This window comes from Saccopteryx bilineata, chromosome 4 (assembly GCF_036850765.1).
Source record: "Saccopteryx bilineata isolate mSacBil1 chromosome 4, mSacBil1_pri_phased_curated, whole genome shotgun sequence".
In the NCBI taxonomy this organism is placed as follows: domain Eukaryota; kingdom Metazoa; phylum Chordata; class Mammalia; order Chiroptera; family Emballonuridae; genus Saccopteryx; species Saccopteryx bilineata.
In genome coordinates this window covers 49,320,251-49,334,177 of record NC_089493.1, presented here as the reverse complement: position 1 = coordinate 49,334,177, position 13,927 = coordinate 49,320,251, and the positions used below count along the sequence as shown (strand labels likewise).

The 13,927-nt window shown below is 39.6% G+C and overlaps 1 protein-coding gene across 2 annotated transcripts in view; it reads right to left on the bottom strand.

Moving 5' to 3' along the window:
- Positions 1 to 13,927, bottom strand: part of MAP4K5 (mitogen-activated protein kinase kinase kinase kinase 5) — a 135,620-nt gene that overhangs the window by 102,075 nt on the left and 19,618 nt on the right. For both annotated transcript variants that reach the window (XM_066272094.1, XM_066272093.1), the window contains exon 3: positions 5,230 to 5,287. In XM_066272094.1, coding sequence (XP_066128191.1) covers positions 5,230 to 5,287 — 58 coding nt within the window. The remainder of the gene's footprint in view (positions 1 to 5,229; positions 5,288 to 13,927) is intronic.

Sequence of the window (13,927 nt, the reverse complement as noted above, 5' to 3'; positions counted from 1 at the left end):
GTCGCTGAACTGAGAGAGATCTTATCAATTAGAACCGAGGGTGTGCAGATTTCATGGGTTAAGCTAATTTCAGTGATTGGGTCGCAGCTGTGCTCCCGAAGGTATTTTAGGCTGCCTGCGCGCGCCCCTCCCCCAACGCTTGATTGTTAGCTTGAATGGCTGGGTGAGGTGCCCCGCCCACGGAGAGAATCTCCCAAGTAGAAGACCACCCTGGTGCCTCTCCCGCTCGCCCTGCTGCTGGCGGCTGGATCGCACCAGGCGCAGGATAATGGGGCACCCTGGGTGTGCGGGCCAGTAGGGCGCTCTGGGCGTGTGGAATGCCCAGGGCACGCGCGCGAATGGGGTGCCCTGGGCACGGGTGGCTGGCGACTCTCACTTGCAGTGCGCGGGCCGCTGGGAACGTTAGCGGTGCTCGCTCTGCAACCGGACCGGGCACGCCGGTGGCTGCTCGCCTCTCCGGAGTGTGGGCGGTGCTCGCTCTGCAACCGTACCGGGCGCGCGCCCGCGGCTGCTCGCAGCTCCCGAGTGTGGGCTGACTCACCACAGGCGCACTCTCTCGCGGCTTGAATGAACGTCGCTGCGGTAGCTTCCTCCACACCCTCGTCTCTCAGATTCAAGTGATAACAGTCCTTTCGCTTTCAGTTTGTGTGGAACTCCGGAATGCTCCGAGGATAAATTTTTCTGTTTCTAGTTGATAAATTTGTTGTGATTTAGGGGAGATCTGTCGGACGTGCTGCTCACGGCGCCATTTCCGTGACGTCACTCCTTCTTCCCTTTTTATTTTTAAGTGAGAGGAAAAGAGGTGGTGAGGCAGGCTCCCGCATGCGCCCCAACTAGGATCCACCCAGCAACTACATCTTGGACTGATGCTCGAGTACTGGGCTATTTTTAGTGCCTGAGGCTGATGCTTTCCAACAGAGCTATCCTCAGTGCCCAGGACCATGATCGAACCAATTGAGCCACTGGCTGCAGGAGGGGAGGAGGAAGGGGAAGGATTGGGAGAAGCAGATGGTCACTTTTCCTGTGTGCCCTAACCAGGAATCAAACCTAGGACGTGTAATTGATGTATGTACCTCTAGACAAAGGGATGGCAAATAAACACTAGAAAATTTGGGAATATCTTTTAATATGTAGAACAACATTTTCACTATTGTGTTATCACATAAGTTTTAACATATAGAAATGTTTTTTTATAAATCCTATAGACAAATAAGCTTCCTAATGAATTGTCATCACTTCCCCTCCCCCTCTTCCCACCAACCTGTGTGTGATCAAAGGTATATAACCTGCCTCAGGGCTGTGCACAGTGCACACGATTTGGGTCAGCTGTGCCTGTGTTAGCCATATGCGGCAGGCATATTAAATTTCCTCCTTTAAATAAAACTCCTTAAAAATTCATTTGGACTTGGTGTCTCTACGAAAACCCAGCGAAACAGTACTTTACAACATTACAAACTATAATTAAAGCAAGCCATATCCTCAAGTCAAATAAGTGAAACTGTGCTATCACAGCCCAGTGTATTCACTGAAGGCAGAGAAGGAATAAACATTTTTGTTTCCCCTGTGAACCCAGTCCATTCATTTCCTGGACTATAACTTTCCCTTGAACATAACTTGACTAAATATTCAAGTGACTCCTCCAGAAGAGGAAATGCTTGCATAATTCTGTTATAGTCTCTTCTATTTATGTTATTGACAATCTGGAGGTCATTCTAAAGGGGAGATGCAAATAGAAACTACAGTGAGATACCACTCCCTCCCACCCATTAGGATGGATGTGATAACAAAACAAAACTTGCTGGTAAGGATGTGGAGAAATTGGAACCCTTGAGCACTGTTGTTAGGAACTGTAAAATTATTAAGTGAAACTTAAAAGGACTTGAAAGGAGTATTATTATAACAATTTCTAATATCTAGGAAGAAAAGAATACTATGCCATATCTGACAGCTTATTCTTACAGCGTGGCAGTATGTTACCTCAGTAATATCTCTCTAATAAATCATACACATAATGACCAAAACATTGTATCTGAAATGCAGAACCATTTTATTTAAAACATTTTTAAAAATTTACTTATGAGAGAAAGAGAGAAAGAGAGAGAGAGAAAGAAAACCAATTTGTTGTTTCACCTATCCATGCACCCACTGGTTGATTCTTGCATGTGCCTTGACTGGGGATCAAACCTTCTACTTTGGTGTATCAGGATGACGCTCTAACCCTGAGCTACCTAGCCAGGGCCAAAATGCAAAACCATTTTAACTGCTCAAATTAAGAAATTGTATGGCATAATTATTGGTCACGCAATTACTCTAACATGTCTAAGTTTATGAAGCAGCAAAAAAAAGGATCATCAACTATTCACCTACCTGGTCAAAAACTACTCCTCGTCCCAATGACACTTTTTGGAGAACCTAGAAAAATCCATCGTAAAATTTATATGGACTCTCAAGGGACCCCAAATAGCCAAAACAATCTTGAAAAAAACAACAACTAGGCTGAATGACTTGCACTCCCTGATTTCAAAACTTACTACAAAGCTACAGTATTAAAAAAGTGTGTGATAGTGGCAAAAAGAAAGACATTAGAGCCTAAAAATAATGGTTCAATAGTTTTTGACAAAGGTGCTAAAACCACTCAAAGGGAAAAAGGACTGTCTTTTCAGCAAATGGTTGAAAACTGGATATTCACAAGCAAAAGAATGAACTGGACATGACACCACATACAAAAATTAACTCAAAATGAATCAAAGACATAAATGTAAGATCTAAAACTATACAACTCTTAGAAGAAAACATAGGACAAAAGCTTCATGACGTTAAATTTAGTAATAATTTCCTGGAAATGACACCATAGGCATAGGCAACAAAAGAATAAAATAAAAAATTAGACTTCATGCAAATAAAAAATTTTGTGCATCAAAAGACACTATCAATACAGTAAAAAAGGCAACCAACTTAATAGGAGAAAATATTTGCAAATCATATGTCTGGTAAGGGATTAATATCTAGAATATATACAGAACTCCTTAAACTCAATACCACCAAAAAACAATCAGGTTAAAAAATGGACAAAGAATTTGAACAGACATTTCTCCAGAGCAGATATACAAATAGCCAATACGCCCATGAAAAGATACCAACATTACTAATCATTAATTAGGATAATACAAACAAAAACTACAATGAGCTACTACTGCCTACTCACACCCATCAGGATGGCCACTATAACAACAACAACAGAAAAATAACAAGCGTTGGCAAGGATGTGGAGAAAATGGAACACTTGCATACAGAAGGAATGTAAAATTGCATGGCCACTATGGAAAATATTATGGCAGTCCTGCAAAAGAGTAAATATAGTTACCATATGATCTAGCAATTCCACCTCTGGGTATATAACCAAAGACTGAAAGCAGGGTCTCAAAGAAATACTTGCAGGTCATGTTTATAGCAGCATTATTTACTATAGCTAAAATGCAGAAGCAACTCAAGTGTCGAACAGATGAATGGATAAGTAAAATGTGGCATATATACACAATGGAATGTTACTCAGACTTGAAAAGAAAGGAAACTGACATGTGATAACATGGATAAACCTTGAGGACATTATGGTAAGTGAAATAAACCAGTAAAAGAAAGACAATATGATATATGAAGTACCTAAAGTAGTCAAAATCAGAGACAGAAAATAGAATATAATGGTAGTTGACAGGAGTTTGGGGGAAGTGGGGAATGGGAAATTATTGTTTACTTAGGCATAAAGTTTCAGTTTTACAAGATGAAACGATTTCTGAAGTTAGTGTTGGTGATGGTAGCAGATTATGAATGTAATTTATACCACTAAACCGTATACTTAAAAATGGTTTAAATGGTAAATTTTATGTAATATGTATTTAACCGCAGTAGAAAAAACTTGGAGGGGAGAAAAAGCTACAACTGCTTTCATTAGAAACTTTCAACATGGAATGAGCTTGAGGGTATTGTTAAGTATAACAGATCTCACTTACCTGTGTAATCTAAAAATACCTCCAAAACCAAGCTCATGGATACAGAGAATAGATTGGAGGTGAAGGGTTGAGGGTTGGCAAAATGGGTGAAGGGATATAAAAAGTACGAACTTCCGGCTATAAAATAAGTCAGTCAGTGGATATAATGTACAGCATAGTGACTATAGTTAATAATATTATATTGCATATCTGAAAGTTGCTGAGAGTACATTTTAGCAGTTCTTATCATGAGAAAAAAATCTGTAACTACGTATGGTGACAGATATTAACTAGACTTACTGTGATCCTTCCACAGTATAACAATTATTGAGTCATTATGTTGTACACCTGACATTAATATATATAATGTTGTATGCCATTTATACCTCAATTTAAAAAAAGAAAAAGTATTTACTGGCCTAGAAAATGTCCTTTATGTATTGTTGGTGAGGGACAGCATATAGTACATGTAGTATATGCTAACTCTGTAAAATGTTGACATGGATACATAGAAGAAAAATGAGAGGAAATATACTGAAAGGCAACAGTTCTCTCTGGGTCATAAAATAATGGATTATTTTTACATATTTTCTTTACATATTTCTGAATTTCCTATTTATTGTGGTGAACCTGGACACAATACCAATTGCAATATTTTTTTTAAATCCCATTTCTAAAAAAATTTGAGGATATCAAAATGAAACTGTTTCAAGTTTTACACAGTACTATTCTTTTCAAAGCAAATTAGTATGTTTTAAAACAGCCTCCTGACAGAAGTGTTTAAAAAATAAGCATTCGGTTAAGACCAGATTAAACCTAAATCAATCAGCCAGAAAAAAGCTGACATAAAGCATCATTTTGCCAAATATTACCAAATATCCCCCCAAAATCAATGAATAGTTTCCTAATCAAATTCTCATAAAAGCTAATATTGAATTCAATTATTTTACTACAATGTAAAATAAAATTAACACTGTCAATGTGTCTTCCAAATTTTAAACGGGCACATTTGAAATTTTATTTAGCAACAAAACTATTACATCAAACTTGTCTTTGACTAACAACTTTCAATGCAATTTAATCTAATAATATTTGAGACATCTTACTGCCAAGACAATATATAAAGATTTCTTTTGGAAGAAGGGAAACAAGGAAGAAAATATGGAAAAAGCGTTTAAGTTCTATATTTATAAACTGCACAAGAAAAGTGTTCAAAAATTATCTTGAGGGTTTTAATACATACCAGGCTCCAGTTTGATAATTTTTACTGCGGCCAACTCTCCCGTATGTATATTTCTGGCCTAAAATGAAAATAAAAATACAATGTTTTAAAAGTTTGTTAACTATACAAAAGTTTCTGGTATTATGTTAATTGGCTGCTTATCAATCATGCTTTTAAATAAAGCTAAAAAAATGTCAATGAGTATATTCATTTTTTCTATTAAAGAAAAATATACAAAAGATACACATGCAAAATATTTCCTTTAGCCACACCACTTAAAAACAGCTACTATTTAAGCTGTTTCTCCAAGTCTTTTTTTTTATAATTGGTATTTTTCTTTTTATTTTCTTCTTTTTTTTTTACTTGGTATTTTTCTTTTTTTTTTTTTTGTATTTTTCTTAATTAAAAAAATACTTATGAGGAACTAGACTTTGGGCAGTGAGCATGCAATAGAGTACACAGCTGTTAAATTATAATGTACACCTGAAATTTACTTTTCTTTCCCTCAATTCTACCACCTTCCTCACCCAATATATGGTTAATACATATGGTTATTAAACAATGTGAGACAGCATAGGAACCTGAGCCAGGGATCCCAAGGGTACCAGTCAAGAAAAACCCCCTCAGAGCAGGCATTACCCCATGGACTCTTGCTGGGATCCCAAAGCTGTCTGATGACCAGAAAAAAACATAAATAGGCCCACCACAAGAATGCAACCACTCCTCCACTCCCTATGAAAAATGTCTTGACCTCCTTTCTAACCTCTTGCTTCTCATACCAACATGGAAAATTCCACAAGCCTGCTTTTTTTCCCCCCCAAAAAAGCCTGCCTTTTCACAAAGTCTGCTTTGCCCCCACTTTATCTATACAAACAGCCAAGCAGAGTCAACCCCTGAGCCAGGTCTGAGGACCTACCTTTCCTCTGTGCTGCCTCCTTTGTGCTTGAACATAAGCTTAATAAAATCTGTCTGGAAATTTCTCTGGGGCTTCCTCTCGACTTCTATCTTGGGGAACCCAAGAACCCCAAAGCCAAGTAACAAATGTTACCTCAATAAGTTTAACTTTAAAAAAATGAGGCCCTGGCCAGTTGGCTCAGTGGTAGCATATCGGCCCAGCATGCAGATATCTTGGGTTCAATTCGTGGTCAGGGCACATAGAAGAAGTGACCATCTGCACCCCCCCCCACTCTCTCTTTCACCTCCCATAGCCATGGCTTGAATTGTTCGAGCAAGTTGGCCCCAGGCACTGAGAATAGCTCCATGGCCTCATCTCAGGTGCTAAAACAGCTTGGTTGCTGAGCAATGGAACAGTGGCCCCACATGGGCAGAGCATCGCCCCCATAGGGGGCTTGCCAGGTGGATACAGGTCAGGAGACATGCGGTAGTCTGTCTGTTTAAAAAAAAATTTAGGCCCTGGCTGGTTGGCTCAGCGGTAGAGCGTCGGCCTAGCGTGCGGAGGACCGGGGTTCGATTCCCGGCCAGGGCACACAGGAGAAGCGTCCATTTGCTTCTCCACCCCTCCGCCACGCTTTCCTCTCTGTCTCTCTCTTCCCCTCCCGCAGCCAAGGCTCCATTGGAGCAAAGATGGCCCAGGCGCTGGGGATGGCTCTGTGGCCTCTGTCAGGCGCTAGAGTAGCTCTGGTCGCAACATGGCGACGCCCAGGATGGGCAGAGCATCGCCCCCTGGTGGGCAGAGTGTCGCCCCATGGTGGTCGTGCCGGGTGGATCCCGGTCGGGCGCATGTGGGAGTCTGTCTGACTGTCTCTCCCTGTTTCCAGCTTCAGAAAAATGAAAAACAAAAACAAAAAAAAATTAAAAACCATCTATGGACATAGAGTGAAGGTTTACATATTGGGGAAAAAAGATTTAAATATGAGACGGATGGCACATGAAAGTAACATATATGTACACTCACAAACAGTGACAGTTGAACAATTCAATCTAAAATTCAAGTAAGAAATGCAATGCTTAACTCATGTGACAGTGATAGCTGCTGACATCACTAACAAGAAGATATCTTCAGCTTATTCATTAGTTTTCCAAGCAAAACAAGCATTAGAGCAATACACTCTACCAGTCACTGGAAACCAAAAGGAAATATGAGTCTATATTTTCCAACTACAGATTATCAAACAAGTGCCAACAACACAAAAAGGTCTAATAAGCTTCTTGGAGAGTTTGGAACAATTAATTCCAGTTTCAGTCAGATTAATCAGAAGCAAATGACTTGATCTCTAGTTGAAAACGCTGTCCTCATTCTGGTGGTATATTTACCTTCCCCTGCCTTCCTCTCTGCCCCCTTAGCCCAGTTAATCTAAAATGTCCTTTAAAATACAATTTAGGTTATCACCTCCTCCAGGAAGTCTTGCCTAATATCCCAAGGCTAGATTTTCTTTGAAGGTCTGTGAGGTAGATGCTCTATTAATCTGTTATTATGCTTTACTTTAAAAAAAATTAACATTCTCTACAACTCAGAAGTGTTATGAAACTGATAATATACTGTTTTAAATACTAGTTTTCATTTATGTTGATTCATTTTTATTACTAATAAAGCATTTTGGAGAAAAATTATTTGCAAAAAATTACTACAAAACGTTGTTTTTAAAAATTAAAACAATAGCGAGTATGGCAGATTGCTTGCCTGACACTGTGAGGGGCCATTTGGCTGTTTGTTTGCCTGCTGACATGAGGAAAGGTTTTCCCCTGCCTGTTTGCTTGAGAATCTAATAAACGGGAATGGCCCACCGCTTTCGAGCTCTACAGTTTCTCTACCATCTGCCCAAATCCCATGTGGACCTGCCTGGCCTCAGCCACCAGCATTACAGAGAGAGGAAGAGAGAGAGAGACAAGAACTTCAATCTGTTCATGTATCTGACCTGACTGGGAACCAAACCGGCAGGCAATCTCTGTGCTTCAGGACGATGCTCTAATCAACCGACTATCCAGCCATTGCAAAGCATATTCTTAAAATTAACTTCACCCATTGTTTTCTTTTTTTAATGTGTCTGTATGTAAGAGAGCACTAATTAGTTAAGAATTTAATGCCCACTGAGGAAGAGAACAGCTCTTTGAGATCTGAAGCTGTAAGTTTACTTTTGGCCAGTGGCTGAAGTAGTTGACTGGGAAATTTTAAGTTCTCAATGTATCTGTATGTTTATAATTACACATCTATAAAATACTTTCTTGCATCTGAAGAAAAAAAAAATTAAAACAATATAAGTAAAGTATGACAGTTCTCCTCCCTCCTAATCTCATCCCTTTACAGTAACTCCTATGAATAATTTAGAGTATATCCTTCCAGACTTAATTAGATTATTTTTTATTTTACTTTTTTTTAGTAAAAAAAAAAAAAAAAAAAAGCACCAATTCTTCACTGCAGCATTGTAGTTGTTCATTGATTGCTTTCTCATATTTGCCTTGACTGGGGAGCTACAACAGAGCAAGTGACCCCTTACTCAAGCCAGTGACCCTGGACTCAAGACAGAGACCTTGGGCTTCAAGCTAGTGACCATGGGGTCATGTCTATGATCCCATGCTCAGGCCAGTGACCCCACGCTCAAGCTGGTGAGCCCATGCTCAAGCCGGATTGGATGAATCCACGCTCAAGCTGGTGACCTTGGGGTTTTGAACCTGGGTCCTCAGCATCCCAGGCCAATGTTCTATCCACTGCATCACCACCTGGTCAGGCTAGATTGATTCTTTTCTTTTTTTTTTTTTTCTGAAGTGAGAAGCAGGGGGGAGGCAGCAGACAGACTCCCGCATGCGCCCAACCAGGGTCCACCCGGCATGACCACTAGGGGGCGATGCTCTGCCCATCTGGGCTTTGCTCCAATGTGACAGGAGCCATTCTAGCGCCTGAGGCGCAGGACATGGAGCCATTTCAGCGCCCAGGCCAACTTTGCTCCAATGGAGCCTTGACTGCGGGAAGGGAAGAGAAAGACATAGAGAAAGGAGAGGGAGAAGGGTGGAGAAGCAGATGGGCACGTCTCCTGTGTGCCCTGGCAAGAAATCGAACCCGGGACTTTCACATACCGGGCCAACACTCAACCACTGAGCCAACCGGCTAGGGCCTAGATTGATTCTTAAAAACACATATACTGACAAGTTGACAGCTTCTTACAAAGCTAAATAGATCTACAATATGATCCAGTAATTCTCCACTTCTAGACATTTATCCAATTAAGTTAAAACCTATGTCTACACAAAAACCTGCACAAGAATGTTTATATCAGCCTTTATTCATAATTGCCAAAACTGGAGCAATAAAGATGTCCTTCAATAAATAAATGGATAAACTGTACATCCATACAGTAAAATATTATTCAGTGATAAAAAGGAATGAGCCAGTTTGAAAAGGCTACATACTATGATTCCAACTATATGACATTCTGGAAAAGGCAAAACTACAAAGAGTAAAAAAAATACAGTGGTTGCCAGGGGTTTGGGTGGAGAGTGATGACTAGGTGAAGCACAAGGAATTTTTAGGGTGGTGAAACTATTCTGTATGAAACCATAAGGTGAATACATGTCAGTATGTATATGTCAAAACTCATAAACTGTACAACACAAAGAGTGAACCTTATGTAAATTATGGACTATAATAATAATATATTAATGTTGGTTCAATAACGATAAATGTATCACTAACGAAAGATGTTAATAAAAGAGAAAACTGTGGGTGAGTGGGTATATGGATGAACATAACTCTATGTATGATTTGTTCAATTATTCTGTAAATCTAATACTGTACTAAAAATTAAATCTACTAATTATTTTTAAAAGAACACATATAAAGTTATTTTAAGTATATACTTTAAGACAATTTTATCAATTTCTAAGATTAGAATCAACACAAATATATGCTGTTTAATAGAACCAAAATGACACAAGGACCAAAGACACCTTGAATTTTTTAGAGATTTTGAGGGGTTCAGAAAGAAACAGACCATTGTAAGATTTGAACAATATCACAGAACCACATAAAATAAAGATGGAATTTTAAAATTCAGCTACACTATGCAGAGGTTTTCAAACTGTATGTTGTTAAGTAAAACGTAAAGAAAATACTGTAAACTTTAACTCCCACTGATAGAATAAAATGTCAGTCTCCATTTAAGACATATTTCTGTTCTCTCCAAATGAAGAACTGATGGGCAAATGTTCTTACTCTGTGATTTTCCAGCTGGATTTTTAAACAGAAAGCAGTACCAGGCTCTTTTATAATGAAAGGCAAAGAGGCTTTCAGAAAAAAAAAAAAAAGATCTTCTAAACAGAGACTTTACAGATGCAATGTTCTAAAGAGATCTTTCAGATATTTAACTATATAATTTCACACTAAAATCCAAAGTCATATGTAATACTGGTTTTTGACGAGATCAGGCATGTTCGGGGTGGTATGGCCGCAGACAATACACTGGTTTTTGAAACCCAACATTTCCCTGTAACAAGTTAAACATGATATTCTCAAGTATTTTTAACTTTAACACAAAAGAATGTGAAGAGATCCTGCATTATGCTTACAGAAGGAAGTAACAAAGTACCACAGTACTTTTACGGAAAGGCTCTAAATATATTTCTGAACTCCTATTCATTTTGGTAGGTTACTGGTATACACTAATATTAAGCTTTAAGAGTACATCAAACACCCAGAAAACTAATAAAGTATTTTACTATAGTAAATCCCTTATTTAACTCTTATTAATCAGGAATTAAAATTGAGTGGAAAAAGATAAACTAATGGGATCAATCATAAAATTCCTAAATCAGCCTTTCCAGTTAATTCAGTTTCGTCTCTCATTGCCAATGCATTCTCTTTATTTTTTTCAATACAATTCTCTCATCTTTCTTTTTCTTTAATACAAAAGGACTTAAAACCAGAAAGACACTATATCATGACACTGTTACACCAAGTTTTTAACACAAGACTTGCTCTACAATACTAAGGTACAGGGGCATAGACACAAATTGATTCTGAAGCACAGCAATAAGAAATAAAACAATAAAAGCAAATTTATTTTAATGAGAACTAAAACTTCAGAGGGACGCAACATCATGCTTCCATTCACGGATTTGATAAAAAAAAACACCTTAGTCTGAACTGCTATTAGCAGGTGGCAGGAGCCACTTTCAAATGAATCTTCAAATTGTAAAATACTGCTTCATCACCTGTTAGGAATAAGTTGCAAATGAAATAAATTAATATTTTCAAGTGAATTTACTACGGGGCTAGTATTTTAACTCAAACTCTCCTGTATTGGATTTTTAAATTCACAGTAAAATGTTACCGTTAGATTTCTACTTGCAGCATGAAAAAAATTGATGTTGATTAGGTCTAACTAAACTATTTCTATTTCAACAATATTATCCAGTTGCCATTTTATTAGTCATGAACTTTCTTCATGCTGTGAAATTTTTAATATGAGGAATAACTAAAGAAAAAGTTTTGTCTATACATCTTAGATATGTTTTCAACAAAGAATAAGATTTGACTTAATGTACAGTATATCTCAGTAGCCATGAAGAAGGTAATTTTTAATAATTAGGGTACAAAAATAAAACTGGCAAGTAATGACAGTCATCTAAAAGCTATGGCAACCCAGAAGGTCACAATAAAAAAAAAATGAGGTCAGCTCTTGTATTCTACTTTACTGTTCTTAACACTAAGTCCCTAGTCCTACACCGTTAACTTCCTCCCAGCATATTTTTAGGGTCACAAAACTTTTCCATGAAACCAACTGGGGGCATCAGTTTTAAATATGTCCCCACCTAAAACCTGTATAATTTTGTTAGGCAGTGTCATCTCAGTAAGTTCAATAAAAATAAAAAAATGAACTTCAATACTAACGTGGTAACATAACACCTGCAAGGCTTGAAGGAATGCAAAGTAGCTACTAGTTGATCCACAAAGTAAACAATTATGTCATAGGCGGAAAAACCTCTATACATGACTTCTTTATGGAACATTGTTTTGACTGGTTCTTTCATTCAACAAATATTAGTGAATACTTTCTATATGCCAGGCATTACTGTTGATACTGGGCATGTAATAAAATAAAACAATTCTTGTCTTCAGAGAGCTTTTATCAGTTGGAGAGACAGAAAGTGAATAGAAAATACAATATAGTGTGAGAAATGCTCCCAAGGTGATACAAAACAACCTAGCAGGATTCTGAACCCAAAGTTGATTGGAGAAAACTTCAGGAAGAAGTAAATCTAAGCTGAGAGACTTTTTTTTTTTTTTTTTTCATTTTTCTGAAGCTGGAAACAGGGAGAGACAGTCAGACTCCCGCATGCGCCCGACCGGGATCCGCCCGACCGGGATCCACCCGGCACGCCCACCAGGGGCGACGCTCTGCCCACCAGGGAGCGATGCTCTGCCCCTCCGGGGCATCGCCATGTTGCGACCAGAGCCACTCTAGCGCCTGGGGCAGAGGCCACAGAGCCATCCCCAGCGCCCGGGCCATCTTTGCTCCAATGGAGCCTTGGCTGCGGGAGGGGAAGAGAGAGACAGAGAGGGAAAGCGCGGCAGAGGGGTGGAGAAGCAAATGGGCGCTTCTCCTGTGTGCCCTGGCCGGGAATCGAACCCGGGTCCTCCGCACGCTAGTCCGACGCTCTACCGCTGAGCCAACAGGCCAGGGCTAAGCTGAGAGACTTAATGAGACCTTTCTGGGAGGACTGGAGGGTAAGGGTTTATGGCAGAATTCCATGCAAAGGTATAAAGAAAGGAGAAAACATAACCATTTCAAAAAGTAAAACTGTCTTGTATTAGGGAACACAGCAGTATAAAGAGGGTTATGGTGAGAGATAAGATTCCTTTGAAGCTCAGGACAGACTATCACCCACCATCCTCTTATAGCTATCATCTACTGACTTCTTGGTCATTGCTCTTTGTTCATGTAAGGCTTTATGGTCCCTGGCTCACAGTCTTCCTCTCCATCCCTCTCATGTCACCATTCTTAGAGACTTCAACATCCAGATTTTGTCTCTGACTTTTCATTCCTTCGCCTTATCTGAATCTTAATTTCAAACATTGTACTTCCTGATTATAACCTCCTATCCTTGCCATGGCCAGGTGGATCAGTGGATAGCGCATCATCCTGGCATGCTGAGGTTGCAGGTTTGATCCCTAGTCAGGGCACCTACAAGAAGCAACCAGTGAGTGCACAACTAAATGGAGCAACTATAGTAAGTGAAACGAGTTGATGCTTTTGCTTTTTCTCTCCTTCTCTCTCTCCCTCTTTTCCACCCCTTCTTTTCAGCTCCCTCTCCCCCTTCTTCTCTCAAATCAATGGAAGAAATTAAAAAAGTAAAAACAAAATAAATTATCCTTTCAGCTCACTTTTTCTAGTCATCCCAGTCCAGCAATTCTTGAAGCTCATCAACCCAATGCATTCCTCTATGACTACTGATTATCTCTCAATTCTTGACAGCATCCTTTAACTTATAAAGGTCTCATGGTCCAGCCCTGGCCGGTTGGCTCAGTGGTAGAGTGTCGGCCTGGCGTGCAGAAGTCCCAGGTTCGATTCCCAGCCAGGGCACACAGGAGAAGCGTTCATCTGCTTCTCCACCCCTCCCCCTCTCCTTCCTCTCTGTCTCTCTCTTCCCCTCCCACAGCCGAGGCTCCACTGGAGCAAAGATGGCCCGAGCGCTGGGGATGGCTCCTCGGCCTCTGCCCCAGGCGCTAGAGTGGCTCTGGTGGCAACAGAGCGACGCCCTGGAG